This window comes from Empidonax traillii, unplaced genomic scaffold, assembly GCF_003031625.1.
Source record: "Empidonax traillii isolate 1590-97213 ecotype Southwest subspecies unplaced genomic scaffold, ASM303162v1 scaffold158:size1480230, whole genome shotgun sequence".
In the NCBI taxonomy this organism is placed as follows: Eukaryota; Metazoa; Chordata; class Aves; order Passeriformes; family Tyrannidae; genus Empidonax; species Empidonax traillii.
Window position 1 is genome coordinate 306,063 of NW_020955351.1, and position 14,344 is coordinate 320,406.

A 14,344-nucleotide genomic window follows, 5' to 3' on the forward strand; every position below is an offset into this window, starting at 1 on the left:
AAACAGGAAATGACATACCAAGGCTCCAGTAAACACTGATAATGCTAATCCTTCCAAAGGTTAGAAGTGGAGCGGAAATGACAGCTCCAGGGGCCTCCAGTTTGCTTTATTCTAATGTGCTCTGTTAAGGGGACCTTGGACAAGAAATTACCAAGGTTAATAAATTCAAAGCTCAGTATATTCCCTCACTGCTTCTTTGGGATATTGTCAATCTCACAGTGTCCCTCCAAGACACCAAGCGTTGGAGGTGCTTCCCACTGCTGATTGGGAAAGCAACGACTCTTTGTCTGTAGACAGTATTTTTGGTGCATTTAGGAACTTGCTGGCTGTGGTGATTAACCTTGACCAAACTCTGAGCAGCTAATGAGATTTTAGAGGTGTTAAAAGCTGGATAGAAAAGTTCTGCTGAAACTTTTTTTTTTTTTTTTTTAATCTATTGAAATGGAAACAGTTTTACCAAGATAGTTTTGTTTTAAATTCCAGTGGATATCCTATTTACAAGGATGGTTTTCAATTGAAACCTCTCTGGCTGCCTATTGTCTGGGCTGATGGACAGATAAAATACCTGAGCTTTTAATAGCCCTTAAGCTTATGTCTTTACAGAAAGAACCAATAGTTCAAAGACTGTCACCTTAAATAGATTAGAAATGACTGCTCCTTTATTTGAGGAGAGTTTAGAGATATTTTTTGGGGGAATTTAGAGGTATTCCGAGTTCTACTTCTACCTGGAATGAAAAATAATTTTAGATAATGAAATCATTTGTGGAAAGGAAATACTTTCTGCTCCCATTGCTTTTTCCTAGCTGCAGTTAGACTTCCTTGACACTTAAATGGTATATTCACATTAGCACTGGCTGGTTTTGTGTGCAGTGATAGAGCTGCCTGCTCTGAGACAAGAAAACAGGTTGGTATCTGCTTTAGGAGAGATTGCTTCGTGGAATGTTATTTTGCTATTTTATCACTTTTCCATCTGATGTCTTAAGCTTGCCTGTTTTTTTTCCAGTACTGCTCTAGGATAATATCATCCTATACTCCACTCTCTGTGTTCTAGTAGTAGCATCCATTAGCACCACAATCTCTTGTCTTACTGTCATACTTGAAACCTCCTTTTCTTTGTATATATCCCATACTGTAACATCTGGACAATTCCAGATTCAGTAGAGAAAAGATTGAGTGTAGAGACTAAAAAGCAGATCTCCTGAATTCAGGGAAGCTTTACACGAGTTTTCTGAGCTAAGGATTCACTCTTCCCTCGTTCACATTATCCCACCACAAAATAGGTGGAGTAACTTACACACATACAAAGCAGTCTCCTGCGTATTTCTCAGGTGTCAGTAAAAAGGGCTTTTCCACCACAGTGTTGTAATATTTTTCAGTCACTTGTAAACTGTATTATCTTGGAATCTGAGAGCACTTTATGAGCACTAATCCAAACAGTCCCACAAATTCCCTGTAAGGCATCTGAAGGCTTGTTTGCACTTTTAAGCTTATTTGCTGTAAAGAATAATATGACTTTCAAATGGCATGATTGAGTAACTCCATGTGTGGAAATTCATTGACTGGATGAATATGCCTTGTTCTTGACTATTTAAATTCACTTGGCAGTGAATTAAGTTGGCTGTCCCAAGGCAAGCAATTAAACAGTCCTGTGTTCACTGTTCTAGTAAAAACAGAACAGTTTTAGTAAACTAAACTACAGTAAGACTCTTCAAGAATGTTAGCCTGTTACCACATGGAGACAAACTTTCCTAATCTTTCCTTTAATAACAAGCAAACAAAAGAAACCATGTGAAAGAGTGAATAAATTGAAACAGAAATAGAAACAAGTTCTCCTTGGTGTTTGCTCTACCCATAATAAAATTTTCCTTGGAGATGCTTTAAAAATTGTCTTTTCTCTCCCCCTTGTTCCAAACAGCCACAGATCTAGAAATACATATTAAGATTCTTGTAGTGAGTCTTGTAAGCATGTCAGCTTTAAATGTTTTTTCCCAGCCTCCCTACAGGAATCCCGGTTAATCCCACTGAATCTTATAATGCTGTTCAATCATACATGAGAAAACAGAGTAAAATCTTCTACAACCAAAAAACGCCCAGTACAGTAGTTTTCCTGTCCCTGATTCCAATAAAGTATTTTAGAATCATAGAATCATTTAGATTGGAAAGGACTTTTAAGACTGAATCCAATCATTAACCCAGCACTGCTCGGGGTGGGGGACTGTGTGAAACAGGTAGGACAGTTTTAAGAGACCATTCTTAATGTTGTTCTCCTTTTGTTCGTAGGACTGCTTATCTTGTAAAAATCTGGATCCTATTATAACCACTGCAACTCAGATTCTGAGAAAGTGCTACCCCAAGGAGCATCTGCCTGTGGTGACAGTAAGAAGTTCCTATTCCTTCCCTCTTCCTGGGAATGCCAAGGCTGAACCTCTATGTGAGGGATCTGAAGGTAAATGGCTGAAGGTTGAATTCAACAGGAAGAAAAGGAGCAGGAAATGAGAATTCAGTGTGGGATCTGGGGAAGGGAGACTTGGTATCATAGTCCTGGGGTTTGCAGTTAAAATTATTCTGATGGCCTACAGTGTCATTCAATAGAGAATAAATTACTCCCAGGTCTTCTTGAAGCTGGCAGAGCTTGTTTGAAAAATAAATTAAAGAAGACTGAAAGGAAAAAGAAAAAAAAAAAGAGGAAAGTCTCCTGTTATCCAAAAAAATAATGGAGCAGAGTGGGCATAGCAGAGGCTGCTAGTGCTATGGCTCCACAGCAACAGAGTAAGGCACAACTATGGCTGTGCACGGCTGTTTGGGAGGGGGGAACTGCCCTGGAGCTTTTTCAGTAAAGAATTGCGGGAATTATTATCCTTTTCACTTCCTAAAATAAAAGCAGATAGCAGTCATTCTCCATGAGTAGAAGATGTGAGCTCTGGCTGAAAAGCAGAACTCAAGCACAGGTAGGACAGCTACTCCACAGAAAAGGAGAAACAGCAGGCTCCATGATGCACAAGCAATTCCTGTTGCATTCAGTTTCGTGTGGAAGATGCTCAAATACTATAATAATCATAGCAGTAAAACACTCTAATCTAGATAATATAGATTAAGAGCATCCTGTAATATCATTGCAGCCAAGCAGAAAATCTCTGTATTGCTTTGTAAAATGAGTTGGATCCATACCATGGGGACATTTGTCATGGTTTTGAAAGGCAGTGCTTGAGTCCAAGAGAACAGAGCTTTAAAAACTGGGTGACTTAGTGCCAAATTCATTTATACGAGGCTAACAAATGGGATCTGCTTTAATCAGGGTTGTGGTGGGTTACAGAGTGTGTGGCACACACAAAAGGATTTACATGTATTTTTCTGCCGGACATGAGAGGGATGTTGGGTTGAACACCTTTCTACCTCTTTTTTTTACTCCTATAGGTGACTATGAAAGTGATGGAGAGGAAGAGGCTGAAAAAGACCTGGATAATGAGGATGGGGAGAGTAAGGAGGAAGTAGGTATACAAGCCATAGTTTCCATAATTATCTACATATTGGAAAGCAAAACTTTTCATCGTCCATTTCGACACCCTGAAAGGCTATCTAAGCAGAGAATGTATATGTGACTGTGGTCCTACATGAACACACTACATGAATAATAGAAGGATATTTGAAAGAAGACAAGGACAAAGCACTGATTTTCATTAGAGTTCCCCTGCATTTATTTTATTCATTGCCATCTTGTCACCCATGATGGTGTGGATTTGATGACTTCTCTGTTTCTGCAGAGAGACTGACCAGCAACTATTAGAATCACATACACAGTCGGAGATAAATGATAGGTCTTTGATTCCTCTAGGTGTATGCCAGAAAAATGGAACTCAGTCATGAAAAATTGATTTGTTACCTAGGAAAGATTAACCCTCTCTTTCTTCCCATATCAGATCATATTTGGGCTGTGCACCTACACTAAGGAAAATGTTAGTTATTTTAAGCCACAACTGGGGCATTCGAACATATATTCCTTCTTTTTTTGCTGTTCTACACAGACAAATAATTAAAGGAATTATTCCATACTTCCCTGAATTCTTCCTTAGCTCTCTCCCTGCAGTGACCTCACTGGCAAAAAAACCCCTACCAGCTGAGGATGAGAGTGCAAACTTTTTTCTTGTGAAAATACAAACAAGCTCATATGCAAATGTGAAGTACTGAATGCTGCTAATAAGTCTTATCCACATAAAGGGGCTTGGGAAGGCGAATTAAAGAAATGAAGTTGCATATACAGTCTAATTAGATATGATTGAGACTTCTGTGAAAGGGTGTTCTCATTACTGCCCTGTCTTTTTCTCCTCAAGAATTAAACTGATGTCACCCAATGAAAAAATGAAGTTTAAAAAATCCCACACACATTAGCTGAGTGTCCTAACTTGCCCCTGTCTGGCTGTTTTTATCTGAATATTAGAGCTCGTCAAGATGTTCATTAGGAATAAGGTTCATGGTGAATTTATCTCCTTCTTTAATTAGTTATTCATTCAGAAACAGCTCCTATGCTTCTGAACTATTTAATTATTCATAAGGATTTACCAAGTAGATGTAAGCAGTTTGGGGGTTTTTTTTGCCTAAGAGTTTGTTCTGAATAGGAGTTTTAAATACCGTTTGCCTGGTGTGCTGGTCATATATCTTCCTTGAAAAATCTTGCTAAAGGGAAAGCAAGCATGGAATGGATAATGAACTTTCAACTTAACTTTTTTTTTGTGTAAGATCTTTTGCATGATGTTCCCTGGTATTGATGTGGTTTACAAACATTTTCACAGCTAAATAACACATATCCGTGCATACAAGCAATAGCAACCAAACTGAGACTCAGCTTGTGCTTCTGTCAGTTGTTCAAACAGTTCTATGAAAATCAAAATCACCACATCAGCCATCTATTCTTTTGAATCCAAATCTTCAGCAAGTTTGAAGCTACTTAGGCATCAGTATGCTGTTAGTGGCAAATCCTTTTAACCTGACCTCATGCTCCTTGCAACCTTTCATTGCTTTTTCACGTAGGCCCAAACAGTAGCTCAGACTCCAGTTTGTGACACAAGTGTGGCTTGGGGTTTGAAACACCATGGGCACCTGTGCATTCAGGCAAAGTGACATTTTTTTTTCGTAACAGCTGCAGAAAAAAGTCTGTTTGTCAGAAGCAAATCACTTATTTGATGGCATTTGGTGGGACGTACTTAAAGACACGTGGAACTATTTGAATAATGTTGTAGTGTAATGTGCCGTCATCAATGCCATGTCTCCATCTTTCCCTCCTACCCCATCTTTTCCTGTTCTTTTGAGGTTTTTTGTTTCTTTTTGTTGGTTTGGTTTTTTGTTTGGTTGGTTTGGGTTTTGGGTTGTTTTTTTTTAATGCAATGACTGAATGCTTAACACAGTTTGGCCTTGGTTCTCATATCTGATACAGGTGAGTCTGCAAATCAATGCATAGGAACTTTAACTGTGGAAGTTTCAGATCCTGTTTTTATCCCCAGTTCACTGGAGATGGTTGAGATAGTTGAGATCATCTTGTGGGGAATTTATAATTTATGTGCTTCTCTAATTCTGCTTTTGTAGGATTACGACTTGGAGACAGATGTGAATAAATTGAGGTCAAGGCCAGTGCTTGACAGGCCAGAGGAAGATCTTGGACAATATGAAGCAATGTGTCCAGAACTTTCCCTTAATTTTCAGGTATGATCATAGTGAGGTTTCCTTTATTTATGAATATTCCAGAATTTAGGAAATACTTGAAAGGGAGTATTGACAAGTGATGACTAGACAAGGTTATTGCAAAAGGAAACCTGTAAGTCTTATAAGACTGAAAAACCAAAGATTATGACTTTTTACTATAGTTTATTGGTGTGAATCAGGAGTGATAAAGGGAATAATGTTTGATGCCCATTTGTCTGGGTATAGATTAAGTAAGCACTGTTGAATCAATTGCCACATGAGAAATCTGTCAGATAATTTGTATCCTTGCTGGCAATTTCAACAGCTATACCAAGATCAGAATGAGATGTGGAAAATAAATACTGTCAACTAGTGGTTTGATGGAAGAGAAGATTGCACTGCCACTAAGTGAAATGAACAGTTCAAACAATCTTTCCTAGTGCAGTTTGGGACAAAAAATGGACTACTGCACTCATTACAAGTATTGGAATTTAGTAGAGCTGAAAACACTGATTCAAATGTGAGCCTGGAAAAGACCACTGGTTTAATATGTTTCCTGTATGCACAATATTGTTACATTGATTGTCACCATAAGTAGCCAAATGGGATTAAATTATACTCTTGCATGAAGGTGGGGTGGAGTTTTGCATGACAGATTGGCTGCCTTTACACCGCTGTAACATTTATATTTTTAAAAAATGCCTTGTAAAATATCTTCCCTTCTTTGTTAGAACAATTGGTTTCAGTTGAGTCATCTGGGTGAGTCATCTCTAGTTGGATCCTTTTGGTTTCTGAGGACTTCTGTTGAAACAGCTTTGTGGATAGAGAAATGCTGGCAGGTGGTCCATGCACTGATTTTGCTCTGGTTGTTTTATTGGTTGAGTACTGTTTTGGGAGATGTGTAAATATTTCCTCTTTTCTTCCTTGAAAGGTTTCCTCTGGAAGGAGGCACAATCTGTCTTTAGTTTCTTTTAATTCCTTCTGCTTTTTAAACTTAAAGGAGTTTGAATTGGAGTCTGAGGAAGAGAAGAGCTTGAAGGACAGGACTGAGAATCTTCCCTCTGCTCCCTTTCATTTCATTCCAAGTGCTACTTCTGCGAAACATCCAAACTGCAGATGGAGAAACCAAAGTGTCACAGAGACGGGACCAGATCCAGAGGAACAGAGTTTCAGTGTCCCACTGCAGAGCTGGAGAAAGAAGAAGGAATGCAGATTGGATCAGAATGATGAAAAGAGAGACACTGCAGAAGTAGCCCAGGATACAGACCCTTGTGAAGAGGAAGATGCAGCCAGAAGTCATGTGCTTGAGTTGCGCCCTCTCCCAAAAGATGCTGCTTGGTACAAAAAACTGTTTTACCCTCACTGTGAGGCCTCAATCGATCCTAGTCCTGGAGGGAGGCTGGAGAGCTCAGACATAGTAAGAAATCTTCTGGAGAAACACAAAGAGGACGTCCTGTTCCACAGCCCTCACTTCTACGCAGCCAGGGCCAAATGTGTTAAATCCATACCAGGCTACAGAGATTTGGCATTTCCCGATTTCTGGGGTCACCAGCCACCTCCTCACAGCAAGCCCATGCTGGAGCGCAAGCAGGGAGTTCAAAGGTGATTGTGCTTTCATATAATTACCACACTGAGAGCTCTCCAGCTCAAAACTGGCTTGGGTAGGATCTGACTCTTACATTTCTCAGTGTCTGCGGAAGTTATAAAACAAATTTTTGGCTACCTAATGATTTGCCTCAAGGCCAAACAGCAGGGTGATCTTATCTAGGTTTTCCTCCCTAGGAAAGGGAATTGGCATCTCCCTGGATTAGGAACAGGACTGGGAATCAGCAAGCCTACTCCCTACCTTTGATATGGACTTTCTCTGTGTCAGTGGGTGAGCTGTGCACTGTCTGTGTTGCTTTCTTTGTCTCACAGATCAAGGTGGAAGTGGCAACATTGGAGAGAGATTTTTATGGTTTCTGTGAATCCATAAAGACTCAACTATATAGTATTTCAAATTGTTATTGATTAAACCAGTTATTGATAAATGTATTGATATAGTGATGTTTGTGACAGGACTCAGCTGCTCAAAGTTCTGATATAAATTTACTAGAGGCTTTTCATTCAAGTAACCAGACTAAGACCCAGAGCATGCTGTGAATCTGTGACCTTGTTAGAACACAAATGAGAACAAGCCCATGTTAGAGATGAAGATGACTCTGTGTCTTTTTGGGATACTTTTTTACCTTAGATCTTGTTCTTTACTTAGCCACCTTCAGTGCTTGCAGCATTGGGTCCTATCTGGCTCTTTGAGGGAAAATCCTTTCTGTCCTCTCAGAAAGGACCTCTCATTTTATTTAGGTGTTCAGATGAGTGGGCAGCTGTGTTTCGAAGCTGTGCTGGGAGAGGATGCTCTTAAATACCACAATTTTGTTTGTTTCATGTGTGGCTGTGTGCAATGACTTTACATTTCCTCTTAGTGGTACAGGGAATTATTAGCAGATAGCAAAGAGGCTGGATTCTATGTTAAATTTTAGAGCTGATCAACACTAATCAAATGGCTTTTGTGAAGAACACTGGTTTCTGATCTCTAGAGAGAATGATTCTTTCTGCAGCAATATAAAAGCTAGAAATCTTATTTAGATTTAGAGGCAAAATCACTCTACCATCTTGCACTGTTGCTCTAGAAGCTTTTCTTTTATGGCTATAACAACATGTGTAACTGCACAGCTGAAATGGGACTAATCATGACATAACATGATTGCTTCAAAGGTCAGGAAGAAATTCTGGTATTCCATATCTTATGATCTTTAGGAATTAGAGAAACTCTGTTTAAACAGTAGAAATCAGCTTGACTTAAAGTCCAGATTCCCTTTGAGTCAGACTAGTAGGTTTATAAGTTATGGCAGATATTTCCTCACAGGGCAAGACTGGCCACTTAGGAGGTTGGTGTTGACTAGGAAAAACTGTGGATAAATCAAAATTGACACAATACTATAGAAAATAGAAATTTTGCAGAATCAGTCATTTAACCCAAAAGGCAACTAGTGATGGGAATGGAGCAGATGCATTCTCATGGTGGGAAAAGAAAAAGTTCACCTGGAATTAGCATATTGAACTCCTTCCTCACCAGTCCCTGGAAAGAATTTCTGAAGATTCTTCATATTACTTCTAGAAGAATCTACTATATTGAGATTTATCAGTTTCATTACAGTTACTGCTTTCTTTCTCTTAGGGACAAAGTCCTAGATGATGTTCGCCGCCTCATCCAACCAGGTGATGTGATCGGCAGAACTGTGTTTGATTTGGATGAGCCCAGGTGGGTAACTTCAACTGAGTGTTATAACCAGGGGCACTATCAGTGCTGGGCTGGGTGGTGAGCTCGGTTTACTTGTACAGCTCTGATAGAGGTAAAGAAGAAATAACACAGGAGCTAAAGCCCAAGGTAAGAAAATATCCAGGAGGAGTAGGTTTTTTGTATGTGACTCCAGGGAAGGATTTGTTGTGGAAGTCACTGGAGCAGGAGACCCTCAAAACTTTTAGACAGACCAAGAGAATCCATACATCAAAGAGACTGTATGGTGTCCCTGGATATGTCTGTGATGCATGTAGCGATTTGGAACAGAGACATTCAGACTGGTGGTGGGGATTATACCAGTTTCTCTGCACCCTGAAGCAGCATTTCCCATTGAGTGTCTGCACAGCCAGTGTCATGGGCTGTAGATGTACTATTTTTTTTTAAGTATGACACTCACAAAAGTCTTCTGGAAACCACACATCTGGCCTTGGGAACTGCTTTAAGTGCTCAGCTGTGGTCAGCAATAGTGGTCTTTGAGGTGTAGCACAGGGCAGTTGAGAGGGTTCCAAATATGATGAAGATGCATTCAGAGGAAGAATGAATGAGTTGGAGAACATTCTTAAGATGAAAAAAGGTGAAGGACAGTTTGAGGTAGGAGAAAATTGTGAAGTTGTTTAAGATTAACTTACAAATTTCTAATCTATAGGAGAAGGAAACTATACAGATGAGTGAAGAGTACATGTGTAGTAATTGTATAAAGCTGCCTTCTGCAATTAATGAATTAATAGGAATAGCCCAGTGGGAAAGTAGTTGGAATAAAGAAAGCAAACATGAACTGTGACAAAAGGGAGTATTGGGAAAAGGATGTGATTTAGAATTACCAAGCAAGAGTAGAAAGGAAAGGTGCATCAGATAGGAGGATTATGGATTTGCTCACCTCTTGCTACTGCCCAGCATTCTACTTATTAAAAAAAAATTATTAAAGCCGATTATAGCATACAAAATGTGCTGGGGAAAGCTTGTCTTCGAAGCAGCCTGCTATAGGTGTCCTTGCTTTGCTTTACAGCAGTTCCTCAAGCCCAGCTCAAGCTCCAGGTTGTCTGACATTCTTCTCCAAGTTTGAATCGGGAAACCTTCGCAAAGCCATCCAAGTGCGTGAGTAAGTACACCCGGAGCAGACGTGCCCCCGCCTGCCTTCCTGCTGCAACCACAGCATGGAATGGTGGCTGTTCTCCTGGGTTTGGAAAGGGCCAGCCAGGGAAGCAGGTTAAGTGGCACAGAGCTAATCGTGCCTTCTAAAACCTAAACCATCGTGAAAGCAACAGGAGTAAGAAATCAGAGCTCACAATGTTTTGACAAGACTAATACAGTGTGAATATTTAAAGGTATTTGGGCTTCGTGAGTTTAATGCTGTTCTCTGAAATTCAGAAAAGATTATTCAATTTGACTGTATAGCCTATTGTCAGCACGTTCACTGGCAGACATGGGGTGTTCATGGCCAATATTTCTTCTATTTTTGTTAAACAGGTTTGAGTATGACTTAATTATGAATGCAGATGTCAACAGCAACCAACATCACCAGTGGTTCTATTTCGAAGTCCGTGACATGAAGTTAGCAGTTCCCTATCGCTTCAACATTATCAACTGTGAGAAGTTCAATAGCCAGTTTAATTATGGTATGAGTCCTTGGGGAATTGGGGTAGCCTTCTGTTCACAGGAATATCTTTTTAATGCCATAAAGGTTTTGAACTTTCCATATCTATAAGTATAAGGGAGACTGTAAGTTTAATGTTATCTGCCCTGAAATACACTGAAAAAAGTCACTTCAGATTTGTCAAAGTACCTTTTTTCTAACCTCAGGAGGACTGGGGAATAAACTGAATATTGAGACCTGGGAGGGGATTTGTGGGGGGAAAAAATGTCACTGTTGTGCTTATAGACCAGAACTGAGGAAGAATGGCATTAGAGTTGAGAGAGGTGTGGGAAAAAAGACAATCTGTTGGAACTGAATGAGCAGCACAGGATTGGAAAGTACTTCTAAGATTTAAGTAAATGTGATAATCCTCAAACAAATATTCATGTTTCTTTGGGTTTATCCAGAAAGACATCTCTGACTTCAGACCTAATAAAACTTCTGTTGGTATTAATGATGATAAAGAATTCTGCTCCTTGCTCTCTTTGAGCTCCTGTCATAGCCCATGGTTCAGGAGGAAGGCAGCATTGCTCAGAAATAGGCAGGGCAAATCCCATCTTTCAATACTCATTTCAGAAGAAAATTTATTTCTTCTGCATTGAGACTGGACTGAATTGTTAGCTGGCATAGGTTGGGCGTTTTTTTTTATTTGTTTCCATGGAGCTGTGTTAATTTACACCAGCTCAAGACCTGACTCAGAATGTTTAATAAGTCCATAATATCAGACTTTGCATTCCTCTGAAGCCCTGTGGCTACAGCTTTTAGCATCACCAGGACAACTCTCTCAAGATCAATGTACCTAAAACAAATAACATTAACAGCTGGAATCACTTGTCACTCGTATATGTGAAACTGGCTGGATGAGTGGCATGACGAATTATGAGGCATTTGTGTTTTAAACCTGAGGGCTGAAGTTCAAATATTCATATAGATTTCAACTGAAAATTATTTATTTTTGTCATCTTTTACTACTTCTCTGAATTACCAAACCATTCAGAGTGGTATGTCTGGTAGGAGCCTAAAAATGAAGTATGTTGATGTCCTACTGTAAACCTCAGTACAACCCTTGATGCAGCCACTGTTATCTTCACAACCAGAAATTCAGGCTATTATTGGTGGAAGGTTGTTTGTTATCTGCTAGTTTGGCTGTTGTCAGCATTTATAATCTCATTTTGTGTACCTGAAATTGTACATGACTCACATGTTCAAGCATGCCACAAAAAAATATATTTGGAAGAGAAATGTGAAAATACCATCTGGAGTAAGGAGGGAGGCTAAGCCCTGTCTCACTTTTGGATGGCTTGTACATGGGATTGGCTACCAAACAAATCTTCTGTGGGTTACTTCTGCTGCTCTGAGTGGGCAGTGAAGCTCCAGCTTTTCTAGCTTGGCTGAGCGAGGCTCACTACCCTTCCCAGCACATGCATAACATTTACACAGACCATTGGTAAGAGATGCTGTTTATTTGCCATATTCCCTCTGCACTTGTCCTGGGTTTATGCCCACACTATATTACTAAAAGCCTCCAGTTGTGATGTAGTGGCAAAATGCCCTGGGTGGCAACTTCTGGTTACTTGTCCAGTTTGATTTTTCCCTTTTGCTCTTGGTTAGATGGCACTGTGCGACTTTCAAACCAGCAAAAAGGATATTTAATGAAATAGTTGTGGCCAGGAGCAAAGCAAGTCAGGGGTTGCAGCCTCCACCACTCTCCTTCTCTCATTTTCACTGACGTGCTTTACCATGGGAAATAACGGGATTTCATCTAAAGCTTGATTTCAGTTTGTTTTCTAAAATTGAGCATTTCCATAGGGAAATTGGGAAGGAAAAACTGATTCATTTTACTTTTTTTAATTAAAATGAGATGGTAGACTAGTATCAACCACTGCTCTGAGGTAGTTTCCAGTTTGTGTCCTTTGGACTCAGAGAGAAGGGCGGGAGATGGCATTTGGGACATTGAGAGCCCTGCAGACCCTGAGCCCCACATCTCTTGTCTGATAAACTGGGCATCTGGACAGACCTGTGACTCCCTAAACTTGCTCTGGCCCATATCCTGGAACCAAACAGAGTTGTTTCTTGTATGTGACTCAGGGCAATGATTCAGGAAGCGGCAATAGAGAGGTTACTCCTGGGTGTAGGTGAGTGCCAGTGCCATGCCACAGCACAGCACAGCCAAATAAGAGCTGGAAAGGCATAGCTGCTGATACACTTTCTGGCTCTGAAAGTATTGGAGAATTTAACACAGAAACCCAAAGGAAGAAGAGAACTGAATAGCTGCTTATGGAAATATGTCATCAGTATTAATGATTTTCAAGCATCACCTCCTCCCAGCACAAGAACAGCCAAGAGAAGGCTCAGGGGGCAACTTATCAACATGCAAAAATACTTGAAAGGGCATTTTTCTCTTTCTTAAATATGCTTTCACAGAAGTGCTGCCAGCAATCATCGCTGGGCTCAGCTGTGGGCTGTGCTGGGTCCACTGGAGCTGGCTGGCAGCAGCCACCCCTGCAGCCCCAGCCCCTCACCAGAGACACCACGTGCAGAGAGCTTTGCTGTGAGGGCAGCGTCCTCACCGTGCCTGTAAAATAGCAGATAGGTGTGTACAGCAAAGGAATTTGATACAAAGAACTGCCTGCAGATGGGCTGGCTTCATGGAGCTGTGAGTAATGTATACACAGCACAGATCAGAGAAAGCCTCCTACCTCGGAGCACAAAATTTTGAAGGTCAGGAAGGAGTCATCCTCTGGGGTAATATGGTACAAAGATGGATGCTATTGTTATCAGCACTGATGACACAAAGGGGTTATTGAGGTCTAATAGTAAGTTTAAAGCCTTCTAGTTTTCCTTGCTGTTTTCTGAAGGTAGGGTGTTGGATGCACCGTTGATCTCTAATGCTGTGGTAGGATTAAGAGTTCAATACTAGTGCAACCAAGCATAAAATACTGGACTAACCAAATTACTGATCTTGCAGATGCCTTGATTCCTATTCTTTCTTTCCTTTCCTTTCCTCTGTTTGTAAACAGAATGAAGTCCTCCTTTGCAGCCAGTAGGATAATTTATTTTTTAATAAACTCCATTGAGCTCATTTCTTCTGGAGGTGCTTTTTGTAGAGACATAGCTATATCAGAACAAAGCACAGGGTTTTGGGAATGTATTTACTTTGCATAAACTATCTGCAGAGAAAGCAAGGGCAAAATACTGTGGCTTCTTGTTTAGCCTTTCCCTTCCCACTTCTGTCTTTTCCAGTCAGGGAAGTCATGTCAATTGAAACTATCTTTTTTTGGTTAGGTATGCAGCCGGTCATGTACTCAGTGAAGGAAGCTCTCCAGGGCAGGCCTCGCTGGATTCGGGCAGGCTATGATATCTGCTACTACAAGTAAGTGTGCTTTTGGTGAATAATTTGTGCCTTCCTTCCTCCACTGCTTCCCTTCTGTTAACTGTATTGATGTCATGAACCTCTCACCATCAGTACTCCCTGTTCCAAATGTCTCTACATTGGTGCTGGCTCAATGTGTTATGTGCTTCCACCTTCAGAAAACAGCTCCCAGTGAACTTTCAATATTAGATGCCAGGGGAGAAACAGGGCATGTGCAGAATTCACTTCCCTAGGAGGAAGGAAGTGCAAAGGGAATGGGGAGTGCTCAAACCTTGCTGATGCAGCCAGGAACAGAAGGAAGCTCAACCCACTAAAGTAGGGAAGT

At 40.5% G+C, this 14,344-nt stretch overlaps 1 protein-coding gene across 1 annotated transcript in view; it reads left to right on the forward strand.

Annotated features, from left to right (window-relative positions):
- Positions 1–14,344, forward strand: part of AGBL1 (ATP/GTP binding protein like 1) — a 306,575-nt gene that overhangs the window by 92,303 nt on the left and 199,928 nt on the right. Inside the window, exons 8-15 of the mRNA XM_027884984.1 lie at positions 2,281–2,446; positions 3,415–3,488; positions 5,578–5,694; positions 6,674–7,275; positions 8,891–8,974; positions 10,020–10,112; positions 10,481–10,629; positions 13,932–14,019. Coding sequence (XP_027740785.1) covers positions 2,281–2,446; positions 3,415–3,488; positions 5,578–5,694; positions 6,674–7,275; positions 8,891–8,974; positions 10,020–10,112; positions 10,481–10,629; positions 13,932–14,019 — 1,373 coding nt within the window. The remainder of the gene's footprint in view (positions 1–2,280; positions 2,447–3,414; positions 3,489–5,577; positions 5,695–6,673; positions 7,276–8,890; positions 8,975–10,019; positions 10,113–10,480; positions 10,630–13,931; positions 14,020–14,344) is intronic.